At 50.6% G+C, this 17,880-nt stretch overlaps 1 protein-coding gene across 2 annotated transcripts in view; it reads left to right on the top strand.

Moving 5' to 3' along the window:
- The first annotated feature begins 13,799 nt into the window (after positions 1 to 13,799).
- Positions 13,800 to 17,880, top strand: part of LOC129682726 (solute carrier family 2, facilitated glucose transporter member 5) — a 23,076-nt gene continuing 18,995 nt past the window's right edge. The window contains exons 1-2 of one of the 2 annotated variants that reach the window (XM_055615241.1): positions 13,800 to 13,906; positions 14,108 to 14,183. In XM_055615241.1, the coding sequence (XP_055471216.1) occupies positions 14,154 to 14,183 (30 nt within the window). In that variant the 5' untranslated portion in view covers positions 13,800 to 13,906; positions 14,108 to 14,153. Of the gene's footprint in view, positions 13,907 to 13,939; positions 14,005 to 14,107; positions 14,184 to 17,880 lie in introns of those variants that run through there. The other variant, XM_055615240.1, reaches the window with a different exon arrangement.

The raw sequence follows: 17,880 nt of genomic DNA, 5'->3' as shown, positions 1-17,880 counted from the left end.
TGTGTGTGTGTGTGTGTGTGTGTGTGTGTGTGTGTGTGTGTGTGTGTTTTAGTTTTAGATACTGGGGGATTGAACCTGGGCCTTTGTGCATTCTAGATGAGTATTCTAACATTTAGCTATTTTCCTATCTTCTCCTCCTCCCCCCTTATGTGTGTCTGAAACAGGGATTCTCTGTGTAGCCTTGGCTGTCCTGGACTCGCTTTGTAGACCAGGGACTCACAGCGATCGGCCTGCCTCTGTCTCCCTGAGTGCTGGGATTACAGGTATGCGCCACCACACCAGGCCCTGGCCAGCTTTCTAAAGCTTTTTAGTTTGTTCTCTCTCTGTGTGTCTCTCTCTTTTGAAAAATATAAAGATTATTATGTATTGGAAGCTTAGAGTACAAAGGAAACCCGATGTCATTGTTTTCACGTGTGTGAATGTTTTGTGTATGAATGTTTTGGGTATGTAAATGTACCATGTGGGTGCAGGAGCCAGAGGGAGACAGATCCTCCTAGACTGGGGTTACAGAGAGTTGTGAGCAGTGGGAGCTGGGAACTAAACCCGGGTTCCCTACAAGAACAGCAAATGCTCTTCACTGCTGAACTAGCTCTCCAGCCGCCTCTTCAAGTGTTTTTGTGGCATAATTAAGCCTAGCATGAGATTTATTTATTTATTTTTTGGAGTATGATGTTATCCCTGGCTGAGCGAAAGCACAAACTCTCTTGCTGTTTTAAATTAAAGGAGTCAATCATTTTTCTTCTGTGTGTTTGCTAAACTGACTCACACTGATGTGGGGAGGGATGAGGCAAATCCGATTGGCCTGAGGGCTGCGGAGACCCAGGGGACCTTCTGGCCATGTGCTTGTACTTAAGGAAGTGCAGGTACCCCCTTGATTGGCTGTGCCCCACTCTGTCTAGCTCCTGTCCTTAAGTCCTAGGTAAGTTACACTCTGTAATCCCGGATCCACCCACCCACCCATCCCCTTTCTGTCCATCAGAACCTTTCACCTTTGGTGGTTGGTTTCCATGTACTGTGTTTCCCACCCTCCATGACCTTCTACAGCCCTCAATGACCCTCCATGACCCTCTACAGCCCTCCATGACGCTCTGCAGCCCTCCATGACCTTGCATGACCCTCTATGACCCTCCCTGGCCCTGACTGCTATGCCTCTCTCTTTCCATACCTCCCTCCCACCTGACCTGACTGCCAACCTCATTCTGAAAGCCACTTCTCATCTTTGTTTTCTGCTCAGGGGTCTTCTGCAGCACCCCAAATCCATTGCTGGGATCACAGGCCTGCACATGCATGTCCTGGTTGACTGGGATTTGTTTGTGTGAACACAAAGAGGTGGAGATTCAGGAAAGTCTGCTATGTAGGAGCCAGGTTTCCAGTCCCCAGGTCCAGCATCCCAGGCCTCCCTGACCTGGTACTTTCCCCTGCCTCCCAAGCTGCCTCCAACCATCTGCCTGCAGGAAATGCAGCTTGCTGCTCCTCGCTGCTCCAGACTGACACTGCTTCGTGGCCCCTTTCTGCCCTCACCCAGTGGACACGCAACAGGGTGACTTATGGTTCCCACAGCCCCAGTGGCACTCTGAATGCTATATTTTCTCCTGGGGCCATGAGTTCCAGGAGCCAGCCATGCACACACCTGTGTCATAATTTCATCTCTGTTGCTGGAGGAAAATATCCTGACAAGGAGCAGCTTGGGGGCAGAGCCTGTGCTCAGGCAGTAGAGGCAGGCAGATCTCTGGGAGTTCAAGACCAATCTACTCTACATAGAAAGTTCCAGGCAAGCCAGGGCTACGCAGTATCTCAAAAACAAAAAAGCAACTTAGGATAAAGGTTTGTTTTAACTTGTAAATTCAGGTCACATCATTTCGGGAAACTCACAGCTGCAGAAGGTCAAAGCAGCTGGTCATAGGACATTTACAGTCAAGAGCAGACAGTCATGAACACACATACTTAATAATCTCAGGCAATATGGGGCTCAGAGCAGACAATGATACCGCTCACTTCCAGGCTGCGTCCTCCTACAAGAAGGCAAGAAAGATAATTTCCCACCGACATGCTGTCTCAGTGGGTAAAGGACTTGCTGAGTGATCATGAGGACCAGAGTTCAAGTCCCAACACCCACTGACAAAGTAAAGCATGATGGTGTGTGCCTGTCATCCCAGCACTAGGGAGGCAGAGATGGGAGGACCCCAGCCCTTACTGGATACCAGTCTAATCAGTGAGCCTCAGGTCCCAGCGAGAGACCCTTTCTCGAAAGTACAAGGTAGATGGCACCAGAGGAACGGTACCTTCTGCTGTCCTCTGCCTCCACTGATGGAAGCGAGATGCAGGCAAGGAAGGACAAGAGATGTGGCCCAGCAGAGAGTGCATGTTCACAGGGCCCAGGCCACTGAAAACGAAGCGGAAAGAGTGTCTGGCCCTGCTACCACAGCAGTTCTAACCCTTCCTCATGCCGTGACTCTAATTCCGTTCCTCATGTGGTGACCCCAACCATAAAATTATTTTCGTTACTTTTTCATAACTGATTTTGCTGCTGTTATGAATTGTAAATATCCCTGCTGTCATGGGCATTCCCTGTGAGAAGGTCATTTGACTCTGAGGGGATCGTGACCCACAGGTTGAGAACTATGGCACCACCAACTCTGTAAGCCGTGAGGCTCTAGAAAAGGACTAGATTCCAGCCACAGCCCTCTCCCATTAATAAGTATATCACTGGGTGAGGATGCCAGTTTCCCAAGCTCGGTTCTCTATTAACTAGGTAATCATGAGACCAAGATGACCCCAGCGCATCACACAAAGACAACTGGAGAAAGCTTTGTGACCCAGAAGGTCACGTCCACCACTAGTCAGCCTGTCTTGGGTCATGAAGCCAATCTGAAGATTCCAGTTGCTGCCCTGCCCTGCACAGGAGACATCATAGCCTTGGGGGTCAGTAGAAACCCTAAAAAAGACTTAATTTTTTTTTTTTTTTTTGAGACAGGGTCTCACCATGTAGCTCTGACTGGCCTGGGACTCACTGTGTAGACCCATGCTGGCCTCGAACTTGAAGAGATATGCTCTTCCTGCCTCTGCCTCCTGAATGCTGGGATTGAAGGCTGGTGCCACCACACCTGGATAATTTAAATTTTTTGTTTCTGCATGAGTGTTTTGCCCACTTGTTTGTGCTCTGAGCGCATGCTCTTGGAGGTCAGAAAAGGGGTTGAATCCCTGGAATTGGAGTTACAGGAAGTTGTGAGCCAGCATGTGTGTGTTCGGACAGAGCCTGGGTGCCCAGAAAATCCGCCGGTGCGCCAACCTCTGAGCAACCTTCCCAGCCCTGACAAAGACCTACTCTCTAAACTTAATTAATTAATTATTGTGTGTACAGGTGTTTTGCCTACATGTATGTCTGTGCACCGTTGCACACTTGATGTCCTCGGAGGCCAGAAGGGCATCAGGTTCCGGGGGAATGGAGTTATAGAGAGGTTGTGAGCTGCCATGTGGGAATTGAACCCAGGTCCTCTGGAAAAGCAACCAGTGCTCTTAGCCACAGAGCCATCCCTCCAGCCAATAATTGCTCCTGTTGGTGCTCTGTTTATACATGCATTCCTGGCAATCTCTTATACTCATGCTCCAGAGAAGGAGGCAGGCCCTCCAGCCTCTGGTCCTCCCTGGCAAAGCCACATGCTTGCCTGGAGTCATTGTGACAGGGTTCAGTCACCAAACTCAGAGGATTCCATGGTTTGCTCGAGCAAACTGGCAAACACAGATTAGTTACAGAATATACAAACTGACTAAATCAAGGAGGCAGTCAGGGTCATAGGCCAGCATACTTTATAAATTTTGTATTTCTTTCTCTATAGAGGAGAATGGGAATGCAGATTTCAGGAGTGAAATGGCTGTGGAGCATAGTGGCCCCTGGAGGCAGGAACTAGCTTGTAAACACATTACATTTGAAACACATTACATTTGGGGTATGCCCAGGTCTGGTATTGTGGATGTAATCCAGGACCTCACCTGCTGGGTGGGTGGTCTCTGAGCCACACCCCCAGGCTCAGGGCCACTTGCTCAGTTGGCTTGGGTTTCGTTTTTTGGTAATTTAACAGGCTCCCAGACCTTAGTGACCCCACATCTTAGTGACCTCAGACCTTAGTGATCCCACACCTTAGTGACCTCATACTGTAGTGGCCTCAGATCTCAGTGACTCCAGATCGTAGTGACCGCAGACCTTAGTGGCCTCCACCTCCTCAGAGCTGATATTATAGCATGCACCACTATGCCCAGACGACTTCGTTTTCATTGTGTTTCCTGGCCTTCAGTCAAGCTCCAGAATCAAGTATCCTCCTGCCCCTGCTGGGGTTTCAGGCATGTATGCACCATCACATCCCAGCCTCCGGCAGTCTTTCTTTGAGAAGGTCTGGAGTGTCGGTGGAGGTGCAAGGCAGTTATGTTTTCTTGCTCGGGTCTGCCTTCATGCAGATAAGATACCAGGGAGTGCCATTCACTGGTTCCAGGGGATAAACCTGTTCCTTCCCTTCATCACCCCCTTGGCCACCATCCCAGGAGGAAGCACAGACAGGTAAGAGAGTCCTCACATGATCGCTGGAGGAGCAGCAAGGAGAGCCTTGAGGGTGAGTTGGCTGCAGGCTGGCCACAGGTCGGGGAGAAACTGTTTTTTGTTTTTGTTCTTCTACTGTATAGTTCAGGTGGGCCCGGACCTCCTGCTCGTCTTCCTGCCTGGGCCTTCTGCTGTTGGAATCACCAGTTTGCGTCTCCATACCCAACTTGGAATTATTGACAGGTGACATTCAGGAGAAGCAGAGAATACTGCTTCTTGGATGCTTGGGTCAGCCTTACCTAACTGAGATCTGCTGAAATGCAGACTTCATAGGTCTGTGTGTCTGGCAGCTGGGATTTACGGCTTTGGAGGATCGAACCCAGGTTCTTACAGGCGCCAGGTAAGAGCTCTCTGCCTCTGAGCTGCAGCCCCACCTCGTCGCCCCCACCCCTCAGCCCTACTATATAATCGAGGCTGGTCTCAAAATCTCTTCAGCTTTCCTAGAGGTGGGATTACAGACATATTTGCAGTACTGGGGAGTGAGCAAAGATTCTCACGAGCACGCACGCTAGCAAGCGACCCGTGCTGAGCTACACTCCCAGCCCTTCACTGTTTGAGGTGGGGTGCAGCAAGTCAGCTAAAGGCTTAGTTCAGTTTGGATTGCAGTGATTATTGTGGCTGATGTGACTAAGCACGGGTGCCTGCTGTGAAGGTCTGCTGATGTGCCTCATACAATAAACCCAAAGAGGTCATTAGATATCACAGCTCAGACCTGAGACAGGGTCTCACAAAGTTCCCCGGGCTGGCCCGAAATTCTTTCTAAGCACATCTAGACAATATGGAACTTTCTTGATCCTCCTGCCTCGGCTTCCCAGGGTTAAAGGCATGCATCTCTGTGCTTATCCCCAAGACTGTCTTTCCCATGAGCTCCCGGGAGATATGGCCCACAGATTGTGTCGCCTAGAGGCTCTTCCACTTCCAGGATCCCCGAGGGTGTGGGCTGTTGCTCATCATTTGGATGCCAGGGGCCGCTGTGTGGCCTCCATAACACACTTCCCAGGCTGTGGAGGTAGGAAATGGAAGGTAGATGATCTGGACTTGGTTCTGTCCTGTGCTGATGAATGACTGACAAAGCAGCAAGGGGGTGGAGCCATAGCGCTTGCTGACGTGTGGGCTGGTGTGAAGATTTCAACATCCTGTAGGAAAGCCTATGATCACTGCCCTCCTGTGGCCTTGAAGCTCACAGTGCCACAGAGGAACAGGCAGGCCGGGAGACAGGCTGCTGATTGGCCGTACTTATCTGGGGCATGGCCTGTGGATTCAAGTGGATCTCCTGAAGCTTACAAGAATCTTTTTAAGTTTATAAAAAGAGACAAATTGGCTGGGGAGGCAATTTAAAATCTGATTAACATTAAAGCTCTGAACAGTCTTAATACAACAGTAGCAGAGTGGGGGGGGGGGGAAGAGTTTTTATATACCTTAAATCATTTTCTTATTTCCAGCCTTAAAATACCTTCTCAGACCTTACATAAACTTTACGCTTTTCTGAGAAGGCGGCTGAAGTCTTGGTTTCTGCTGTTAAACTGATTCTCAAACCCATCAGAGACCTGAGAAGGATAGATTGCTGCAGGAAGCATAATCCAGGTGGCCTATGTATTGATTAATATGACAGAGGCCTACCCGTTACCAAGCCCGACTTCCCACGAGGCTCCTGTGGTGTTGGTAGCTTTGTTCTGAGCATAGGTCCTAGGGCAGCATCCGGCATCAGTCGTTGGGCTGTTGGGCCCAGCAAAACTGAGAGGCCTTTCTGTGGAGGAGGACCTTGGGAGAATGACTGACCTTATTTTGTTTAGGCAAAACGGGACAGTCAACTCTCCGGGTGTCATGTTTGTCCAATTTGGGCAGGGCCTTAGCAGCAGGCGAGTTGGAGCAGGCTTGCCCAGTAGCACAATCATGGTGGAGTCATCTGTCATTAGGCCCAGATCTTCTTGGAGGCCTTGAGTCACCACTAGAAGGTGGTGAGGCATAGAAGGTGGGGTCTGTGGCATAGTAGGCTTTTTTATTAAGCATTTAAAGGTACTTATTCTACAGATTCTCTGATTATGGTTTGAGCACCATGATCTATTACGTAGAGCTGAGCTAAACAAACTTTGTTTGTTTTTAGTTATCCATCTTAGCCTTAAGCTTGAAACCGTAAAACAAGAGACCAGGTAATCTTGTAATTCACTGCATCAGTTCTTAGCATGGCTTCAAATATGTTTCTGAACTAGTGTCAAAGCAAAACTTTCAATCATAGGTACAGTTCACAGAGAGACTGGCAATCCTGCTCATTCTATCACACTGCATCATTACAGACTGAACAGCAAAAGCTTAAAAAGAAGAAGGGGTACATGGGGGTCTGAACGCAGTTGGCAACCCTCAATAAAGATGGCGGCCAAGCCACGATCTCGCATAACCAAAATGGTTGCCAGTCATGTGACTGCCCTTAGTCAAGATGTCGATGAAGCCATGGCTTCATCCCTTTTATCCCAAAAGCAACATGGCGACCAGCCATGTTGTTGTAAGCAGCAGGCAGAGGGTGGTTTAAAACTGCCATGGGTGGCGGTGCTGGTGGCGGTGCTGGTGGCGGTGCTGGTGGCGGTGCGGGTGGCGGTGCTGGTGGCGGTGCGGGTGGCGGTGCTGGTGGCGGTGCGGGTGGCGGTGCTGGTGGTGGTGCGGGTGGCGGTGCTGCCACTGCTGCTGAGAGCATGCATGGATGGAGGGGAGGTAGAATAGAGCGGGGAGAGGGTGGGTGGGGCCTGGCGCTGTGCGTGTAGAAAGCAGCTGTGGAAAGTGGAGGAGGGGAGGAGTGAGCGGGCATGTTCCCCCAAACCTGGACAGATGGAGTTTGGAACAATTCCCACAGACACCCAGGAGCACCTACCTTCCCAGCCTTTATCGGAATCCCAAGACTATGGAAGTGGCATCCCAGTTCAATATTCTGGGACCAGTTTGGTGAGGTTAACCTACAACTAGACGTCTCCAAAACATAAGGTTACCTCAAAACAAAAGCCGGGCCTTTGTTCGAACAGACTAACTCTGGCGTGGCCATGGCTTCACAGAGCGAGTCTGAGGGGTCCTGGAAGAAGCAGTTGGTACCTCTTGACATCGGCTGACAGGCAGGTCACTCGCCAAGTACAAAGATGCGTCAGGCAGAGAGGGAGGTAGGAGGGGAGAAGCAGCCCCCACGTGGCAGGCTGGGAACTCAACTTCTCCCGGGTTTAAAGATGACCAGATCAGAGCGGGCGGAGAACGATGGGGTATGAGAGAAATGAAATGGAATGAGCTAATGGCGAGACGAAGTTCTATCATAAAATTCAGGTTTATTGGAAGCGGCGAGAGAGGGGAGAGAGAAGAGGGAGGAGTGTGTACAGGGGGAGAGACAGAAGAGGAGAGACACAGAGAGGGACAGGAGAGGAGTGGGAGAGGAAAGGGGAGAGAGAGAGGGAAGGGAAGAGGAACCAAAATGTCTGGATTATGTAGTGAAGGGCCTCCAGGAGAGGGGGAGCCCTGCCCCTAGGAAGAGGGCAGGGTGTGCCAGCCATGCCCAGTGGCAGGTAGGGACCTAGCATGTCTGAAACCAAACAGTTTTTTGGCACAGAGTTTTTCTGTGTAGCACTGGATATCCTGGACTCACTTTGTAGACCAGACTGGCCTTGAACCCACAGAGGTCCCCCTGCTTCTGCCTCCCCGAGTGCTGGGATTACAGGTGTGTGCCACCATGCCTGGCCCTCCTGTATTTTTTTAGCCACAAATTTAAAAGCGATGGCATTGTGGGGTGGGAAGGGGCAGCCAGAGAGATGGCACCGTGGGTAAAATATTTCCTGTATTCTAGAGGACAGAGCTGGCTTCCTAACACACCTCACAACACTTGTAAATCCAGCTCCAAGGGACACTGGTACACAGAACGTGTGCGCACATACACACAAATAACACAAAAAACAATATATCTTTTTTAAAAAAATGAAAGGAACACTCAGAGCAGCTGTGCTTAATCGTCAGAAGCTGTGCAGATTCCTAAGGCGCTGGGATAACCTGGGCTCTCATGCTTTGGGCCCGTGATTCTGAGGAATGAACCCTGCTTGCCTCTGCACCCTATGATAGACAAGGTCAAGCTCTGTTCTTGGTAGGATAAGAACACAGCAAGCTGGTCATGCCTCTGGAACTTGCACAGCAGGTGTTGAGTCAGTGTGGACAGCAGCCTCCCTTCTTCAGACACAGTGGTTCGAGGCGTGGACAGGTGTTAAAGTGATGACAGAACACAAACTCCTCCTGTTTTCACTAGTCATCATTTTGGTCTTGGGTTTTCCTGGTTAGTGGACACGCACCTGTGAAGTATAGCTAGGGAGAGGGCACAGGTGACAGGAGACATGTTGGGCAAGCTTTGGACTTTCGACCTCCTGTGCCAATCCCCCCCACCTCAAGACAAGGTGCAAACCAACAGCAGCTGAAGAATAGGTGTGCTTGGACCTTGTTCTGACCCTTTCCTTATCAAAGCCTGGAATAGAAATGATGGCCGCCCAACCGCTGCCAGGTCCTACCTCAAAGCAACCTCCTCCGGCACATGCCCGTTTCATTCTGTGCCTTCAGCATCCAGGGTTTTCCACTCTGCTGTGCATGCACGCTGCCGAATGACCTGACATGCTGCCCTATGGCGTAGACAGATACCCGCTGAAGGAGAGACAGCTGGGGCTGGCTGCTGGAATGCTACGTCATTTGAATGCAAACAAAAGCTGCTGTGACTGTGAGGAGGCAAAAGCGGGGAGACAACTGGTTCCAGCATCCCACCAGGGTTCCGGCTACTCCCTGCCGGAATACTGTTTCCATGGCTTTGAGATCTGAAGGTGTGGCTGGCCGTGTGGCTCAGGGATAAAAGCTGTGAGTGCCTCACACTACACTAGTATGAAAAACTAAACAAAACCCCATTAGGGCAGAGTTAGAACAAAGCCTGTGTGTGGAAGTGTCCTGAACCTCTTCATACCCGCACCAGCTAGATGAGACATATAATCCCAGCACTCTGAGCTGCTGGCAGGAGGATCAAGATCATCCTCACTACATCTGGCCAGCCTGGGTTACAGGAGACAGCCACCAAGGCCTGGAGACGTGACTCAGTGTTGCATTCACTCTTTTGTTATGGGGTGTGATATCTTCTTCTTGGCTTCTTCAGGCACCAGGTATGTACATGGTGAATATACATGCACCCAGGCAAACACTTACAGACATGAAAATGAATGTTAAAAAAAAAAAAAAACTCCATCCAAATCACACATTGTACCATCATACCAAACATGTTCTTCCGCATTTGCAGTGCAGCAGACAGACGAACCCAGGGCCTCATTCATGCTGGGCATCTGAACTTCACTCCCAGTTCCCCTCCCGAACATTTTTACTTTGAGACCAAGTCTCAGTATATAGTCCAGACCCAGCTGCCACTCAAAATCTTCCTGCCGTAGCATTCCTGATATCGGAAGCACACGCACACACACACACCCCACCACCACCACAACAACCACCACCACCACCAGGCCCAGTGTGATGGCTAGTTTTAAATGTCACCTTTGACAACCTAGAATTATCTAAGACAAGAGCCTCAGATGAAGAAGTGCCCAGGTTGGGCCTGTGGGCATATCCTCTTGTTTGCTGGGAAGTCCCAGTCCACTGTGGGCGGTGCCATTCCCTAGGCGGGAGATGCTACACTATACAAAAGAAGAAGAAGCTACACGAGAGTAGCAGGCAACTTGGGGGTGCCTTTGTTTCTCTCTGCTCTTGACTGTGGCTATGATGTGACTGACTGAGTTCCTGCCTTGATTTCTCCTCAGTGATGAGCTGTAACCTGGAACTGTAAACCACATAAACCCACTTCCCCTAAATTGCTTTTGGTCATCATTTTTTTTTAATTTTATTTTATCACAGCAATAGAAAAGAAACCAGGACACCCTGCTTCTCCCAAATTCTAAAAAAAAAAAAAAAAAAAAAAAAAAAGCAAGCTCCTGAACTCAGGAAGCAGAGGTAGACAGATTTCTGTGAACTTGAGGCCGGCCTCATCCTCATAGTGAATTTCTGGACAGCTAGGGCTCTGTAGAGAGACTCTGTCTTAAAAACAACAAAAACAAACCAACAAAAAAAGAGAGAAAAAAGAAAGCAAGGGTACAAGCACTGACAGTCGTCTGCTGTCCATTTCACTGTCTCCTCTCACTGTCCCTCCCATTTCCCTTATGCTCAACCTCGTTTTGCAATCCCTTCATTGCAAAGCACATACTGTTAGCACACACTGTCCCCTGGCTGGCGCTCCCCACCATCAGAGCACTCTAGCTTCCCCCTTCCCTGCTCACTCTCACCCCAGCTCCCCTACCCCTGCCAAGAGCCAGTAATAGCCCTGACTTGCTCAATGTGTTCACTTGACTAAATTCTGCGCTGTTTAGGTTTTCTTCTCTTTTCTTTTTTTCCATCAATGGGCTTGGGAAGAGAGAGATCTCAACAGAGAAAATGCCTGCATCTGATTGGCTTGTGCACACGTGGGTGGGGCACTTTCTTGAATAATGATGCTGTGGGCGGGCCCCGGCCGTCGTGGGAGGGCCCCGGCCGTCGTGGGCGGTGCCACCTTTGGGCAGGTGGTCCTGAGACGTACAAAGAAAGCAGGCCGTAGAGACAAGCCAGTCAACACTGTTCCTACCATCGCCGCTTCAGTTCCTGCTCTAGCTTTCCCCTTGACTTTCTGCCTCGGCTTCCCTCAAGGATGGACTGTGACCAGGGGCTGTGAGCTGAAACAAACCCTTTCCTTCTAGGCTGATTTTGGTTATAGCCTTTATCACACCAATAGGAAGAAAGTAGAGCATTCTGTTTCCCCAACCAGAGTCTGAGCCCCAAGTGACTAAGGCTATTTTTGTACCCATCATCTCTCCTCTCTGTTATAGCAAAAGGCTTAGAAAATAAAAACACAGACTCAAAGGAAAACCATACATAAACTCACATCCTAGAAAAAAACAGCTTCCAGATTTTAAATTTTCCTCCCCTCCTCTGTCTCCTCCACTTCTAATGTTTTGTTTTGTTTTGTTTTGTTTTAGATATGGCCTCACATAACCCAGGCTGTCTATCCAAGTATGATCTTCTGATAGCCTGCCTTACCTCCCACGTGCTGGAGGGATTATAGTCTGCCATCACACTGGGCAAGACTTAAAAAAACAAAAAGGATTTATTTTTTTTATGTATATGAGTGTTCTGTGTTCCTGCATATCTGCAGGACAGAAGAGGGCATAGATCCTATTATCGATGGTGTGAACCAGCATGTGGGTGCTGGGAACTGAACTCAGGACCTCTGGAAGAGCAGACAATGTTCTTAACCTCTGAGCCATCTCTCCAGCCCCACTGGGCATGACTCTTACTCTAAAACTGTATGCTGATAAAGTTTCTGTGTTGTTTTACTAACCGTTATTTTGGAATTGAGATCTGAGACCTAAATCTTCATCCCAGGATTGTTGGCAAAGTTATTTCCCCATTTAGAAGCAACTTAAGGGTTGGAGAGATGTCGCGGTAACCGTACAAGGGAGTCTACTTCCAGAGGATCCGTCACCCTCTTCCGGGCTTAGTGGGAACCGGGTAACCACACGGTGCACACACACACATGAACGATGAAATGAAATAAAGGAACGTTTTAAAACATTCTGAAAGCATCTTAATCTGAAAGGGCTGAGACGGGGCTGGAGAGATGGCTCAGCAGTTGAGAGCGCTCGCTGCTCTTCCAGGGGACCCCGGTTCAATTCCCTGCACCCACGTGGCAGCTCACAACTGCCTGCAACTCACACCCTCACGCAGACACACATGCAGGCAAAACCCAACGCGCATGAAATAAAAATGAATCCTGAAGAGGAGGGTATCAAAGAAGGTCCCACTAGAGTCCGGCCCCCAGGTACTGCTTGGCTGACTCCACAGACCCAGGACAGCCTCTTCAGGGGACACTGACAACATAGAATAGCCTCCAAGCGTGCCCTGAAGGTGGCCGCGGGACGAGGGCCCTGATTCCCGTGGGCAGGACCGGTCGGGATGAGGCCGACCAGACAGAGGCGCCGGCTCGCTCTCGGGTTCCCAGGGTCCCGTGAAGCTGCGTCCCCATTCCAAACCCCTCCCTGGCTCAGCTCAGCCGCGCACGCGCCCCTTGGGACTGAGGATGAGCGTTGGTCACGCTGGGCTGCGACTGCGTGGGAACCAGATGCCACCGGTTGGATAATTCTCTCAGGGTCTGACCGCAGACCTGCACTATTGGGGGAAGTCTGGGCAGGCATTGAACCCTTAGCTTTCAGGTCCTATCCTACCGCAGAGCAGGCAGAGAGAAGGGAACCAGCTGGCGGCCAGGAAGCCCGTCTCTGGTCTCTGCATGCCTAAGACTGCAAACTGGGCTTTTCGGTTCTGTACCGCCCCCCTCAACCCCGAGTAAGTGACACCGCCAGCCACCCTCAATATACGTGCTTTTTCTTTGGAGGCCCCCAACCCTTCGGAAACTATGAAAAGCTCTGATTCTGTCACGCCTTAGCTGGAGACCCTTGTGTCGGAGCTGAGGAGGTTTTCCGGAGGGAGATGCTCCTACTGTCCGCTGCCATCTGAGCGGACCTGCGTTTCTGGACTCCAAGTGGGCTGAAGGGTGAAGGCGACGAGGAAAGATGTTGGCTAACTGGACGTGAATCACAGCAAATAGATCACAGGAGCATGTCTAACAAGGACGAAAATCTGCGGGCCTGGTGGGACTTTGCTCTGGGTTTTGACCACTTGGCCTGGTCAGCCCCGTAGCAGCTGGACACGTGCTGAGCGCAGGAGCCCGCAGTGGCCAGGCTGTGGGCAGATTGCTGGACCCAGACTCACTCCAGCGACCTATCCTGCCCTGCAAAGAGACTCTACAAGGTATTTACTGCTTTCCCGGTACTGAAAGGTGTGTCTCTCCGGACCACTCAGGGTTCCCTAAAAAGACAAAATAATTTTTCCCCCCTCTAAAAGTGATATTTGAGGCTAGGGCGTAGCTCAAGTTATGCTGAACGGGGGTACAGCATAAGCACCCACGTTCAGTTTCCATTATAACAGGAGCAGTAATGATAATAATAGCCTCAGCATGGTTGGTTGGGCGAGAACCGACTCTCCGCTAGGCTTGGCTGTAGACCTCTCGGTGGGGACCACTCTCCTAAGCCTTAGCAGCCCATCTGTTGCCTCATTAGCTAATGTGGTATGGGGCCAGCGACAGCTGTTGGCCTCCGTGTGTTCCAGACAAAAATTAACTTTCCAGTCACTCTTCCACAACGTGACTGGTGGAGACTTGGGCGCTGGTGAAACGCTGGGGACTGTTTCCTCTGGGTACCACGCTGAGCCTGCAATTTCAGGGGACCCGCTGGCTTAGCCAGACTCTAGATGTTTAACTTAAAAGCAGAAGTGAAAGAAAGGGCAATTTTCCGGTGCTTGAAAGGGTTATTCTGATTTAAACTGGCAATAAAAGTGCAATTGGCTGGGAGTTGGCACGGCCAAAGTACACCCTAAATGTCTTCCCTCTCCACACAGCACAGCTGGCACTTTGAGGAGGAGGAGAGCCACAGGCAGAGCAACGATGGATGAAAAGAATCGAGAGAAGAAGGGGGTAAGTGTGCGACTGAGCACAGCGAGCGCTGGGGGCCTGCTCAGCTTTCCTTGGGACTCCCCAGGGCCGCCCTCAGCTGGGCGTTCCGTCTGGAAGAGCGAGGTTTGCTCACAAGCCCAAAGGACAGCCGCACTTTTATAGGAGTCAGTGTGGTTTTTATAGACAGATGCCCGTTAGGAGTCATGCCACTGGAACAGCTGTTGAGGAAGGGCCTGTAGCCGGGCTGGGGGCTACACCTCAGCTTGTGGAATGCTTTCCTGGGATGTATGAAGTCCGGGTGAGCCAGGAGTGGTGACGCATGTCTGTGTCTTAACAAGTGGGAGGCAGAGGTAGGAGTAAAGGCGTGTGAGGCTAACCTCAGCTATGAAGGGAATTCAAAGATAGTTCTGTTCCTAACCCACAGTGGAACTGGAGGTTACTCGTAGCTTTCCTTGGTTGAGAAAAACTCCAAGAAGTTAACACGGCAATAAACACTTTCAAGGAATCTTCATTTTAATCCCTCCGGTAGCATTTGCTCATAAATGGATAGGGAGAAGCATGCATTCATGCAAAATATTATTTACTGAGGTCCATAAGACACAGGCTGGAAGCATGGCCCGAGACAGGTATCGTGGGAGCTGGTTTGGGAGGGAAGAGCAGCTATCATTGGTGCCAGCTCCTTCCCAATTTAGCTGTGGCTAAGGCTTTTTCATTCTGACTCATTCATGTGCAACTGAGGCAGGCCTCAAATTCCTGATCCTCCTGCCTCTACCTCCCGTGTGCTAGAATTACAGGCGTGTGCCATTGCACCTAGATGTTTAACTCTTTCAGTGCCTTCTCATCTATCAGATGGACTGAGAGCCACTCCCTCTTCTGGTTGCCAGAACAGTTAGACAGTGCACCAGAAGCGTCTGGCCAGGGGTGAATCCTCCTGGCAACATTGCCGCTTGGTTTGTCCTATGGAGCAGACTGACCTCGCTATTGACACTGGATATCTCTGGGGTGATCAGGAACATCTGAGCCTCTACTCACTTTATTTCTGGTACAACAAACAAATGTCCCCTATGAAGCAAAATCTGTTCCCCCCCCCCAGAGGACTTCACTTGGATTATCTTGTTTTGTTTGTTCTGGTTCTGTTGCTTGCTATTTTCCATTGCTAGGGACCGAACCCAGGGCCTCATGCATGCTGGACAACTGCTCTACCACTGAACTATACTCCCCAGCCATTTTCTCCTTCTCAGTTTAAAACAGGGCTCTTTAAATTGGCCAAACTGGCCTTGAGTTCATGATCCACCTCCCTCTGCCACCCCGGGTGCTGAGATAACAGAGCTGCATTACCGCCCAGCCTGTCCGAGACTGCTCTCCCTGAGGAAGTACTTGACAGGACAAGTGCTGTCACCTGTGTTAGACAGGAAGGCGCCTGGGGCCAAGGACTTGAATGCTCAGGGTCACAAGAGACCCTGTGCCCGCTGCTCAAAAAGTAACAGGAATGGGGATGTCCCCCACATGCTGTGGTCTGCAGATGAGCCCTTTGGAGGAAACAACCCAGACGGCCACTAGCCCAGGGCATGGGTTGGTTGACCTCGGCTGCCTGCCCCTCAGCTGTCCAGGCGTGAAGCCAGGCGTGCAGCCTGGGGAGTTAGGAGATGCCAGGGAGGCATAGGGCTTCGAGGTCTTCTGGAAAGATTCTGGACAGCAGTTGGGCCCAACTTTCCCTCAGTAGCTGTGCAGCTCAGGTCTCAAAACTGCTTAAGGATTGTTGGATGAAATTTTCTTTTTCCTACAGAGTAGTGTTTTAGGCAAGGAAAACATGTTTTGTGGGGTGTCTCAGCCACAGCTACCTTAGTGCCCTGGAGTGAATCACCTTCACTCTGTCCTCCCTAGGTCCTCACTGTTGTTCTGTATTAACTGACTAATTAACTGGACACTCACTATAGATCAGGCCAGGAGGCCTCCTTCCCTGGATCCTTGACTCACACCCAACACGGGGTCAGCCTCGGTCATGGGTATTTTTACTGAAGCCTCAAGATATTTCCCTAGTAATTTGGGAAGAGTGGGGTGCTTCGGATGGGATCCAGGGCCTTGTCCATGCTCAGCAAGTGTTCTGTCACTGAGCTGTGTCCAACCCCCATATTTTGTTCCTCCCGATCCTTGAAAGAAAGGGGTGAAGGATGAGAAAGAAAGCTGACGTGAGACTATAACTCGGGTGTCACATGAGAGGGCTCTCAGAAAATGAAGGCTGTCCTGTTGCTTTGCAGCAGGGGCGATTTGTGGAGGAGTGAGGCCCAGAAGGGCACGAGCTGCAGCCTCAGACTCGGCTGCAGCCCACTAGCGCGGTTGCCAGGAGCCTGGGGAAGAGGGTAAGGGGTGATGCTGGTGAGGAGTGCAAAGTTTCTGTTATGTGGGGCAAGCAAGCCTGGAACTGCAGGTCAAGGCCTGGTGACGGCAGTTAATGGCACAGCGATGTGCAGCATCTGTCCATGTTGACTGTCACTAACCCTGATTCAGGACACACGCGCGCGCGCACACACATGCACACACACGCATGCACACACTCTCTCACACACACAAAGATAACTACGTGTGGTGGTGAATGTATCGAGGAGCTAAATTGTGCTGGTCATTTTACAAAGTGTACACACACACACACACACACACACACACACACACACGTATATATGCGTATGTTAAAACACCGTAAAGAAAAGCCAGGCCCTGCCTGCTGCTTGGAAGCCTGGGACACTAGGAATGCAAGCTCAGTGGAAGCCCGGGCTACAGAGAATTCAAGACCAGCCTGAAGTCCCCACCTCACAATAAAGCACAAAGTGGGGGTGTTAACTTGTAAATCTTCCTCCCACTTCTATTTCTGACCAAGAACAGAAGCCCTTTTCACGGCTGCATCGTGGTGCTCAGTCTTGGTAGCCCTATAGTTCCAAAAGGGAAAAGGACCCAGCTTGGGGGCAAAATGGTCAGTTTTGGCACCACAGGTGGGATGTGGCCTCATGAGCTACACTCCTCATCAGAGAATAAAAAAGCTGCCGAAGGGCTGAAGAGATGGCTCAGCGTGGAGGGCTGGCTGCCCTTCCAGAGGGCCAAATTGAATTCCCAGCACCTACACGGGGCAGCTTACAGCTGTCTGTAACTCCAGTCCCAGGGGACACCTCTGGCCTCTTTGGGCACTCACGTTTATATGCTCATGACCACATACAGACTCACACACACATCATCATCATCATCATCATCATCATCATCATCATCATCAACCTATCTTTTAAAGCTGCCAGTGAACTCGGAAGGACTGCTCACAGGGTTGATCCAGTGGCTGCTTCCCTTGGGTAGTGGTATCCGCTGTGTGCCCTGATCTAAGAAGGCAGGGACTGTTGGGGACGTGCCTCAGAGAAACTGAGGGCCGCCTCTGCTGTGGTGGTCTCCAGCCCATCCAGCTCACTTCTTGGAGGCGGAGAGAGAGAGGTGAAGGCCTCAAACTCTCTAAGAACTTTCTCAGCACCAAAACCTGTTCTTGGGTGTGGTGGCTCACACCTTTAACGCCACTGCAGAGGCAGAGACAGGCAGACTTCTGTGAGTTCGAGGCCAGCCTGTTCTACAGTTGTGAGCAGGACGGCCAAAACTATGCAGAGAGACTCCGTCTCAAGAAGAAAGAGGTGGGGGGAGGGAAGGAGGGAAGGAAGGAAGGAAGAAGGAAGGAAGGAAGGAAGGA

The sequence above is a fragment of the Psammomys obesus genome, unplaced genomic scaffold (genome assembly GCF_907164565.1).
Source record: "Psammomys obesus unplaced genomic scaffold, mPsaObe1.curated_primary_1811, whole genome shotgun sequence".
Lineage (NCBI taxonomy): Eukaryota > Metazoa > Chordata > Mammalia > Rodentia > Muridae > Psammomys > Psammomys obesus.
Note: the sequence above shows the minus strand (reverse complement) of the source record. Positions and strands in the feature narration are given on the sequence as shown.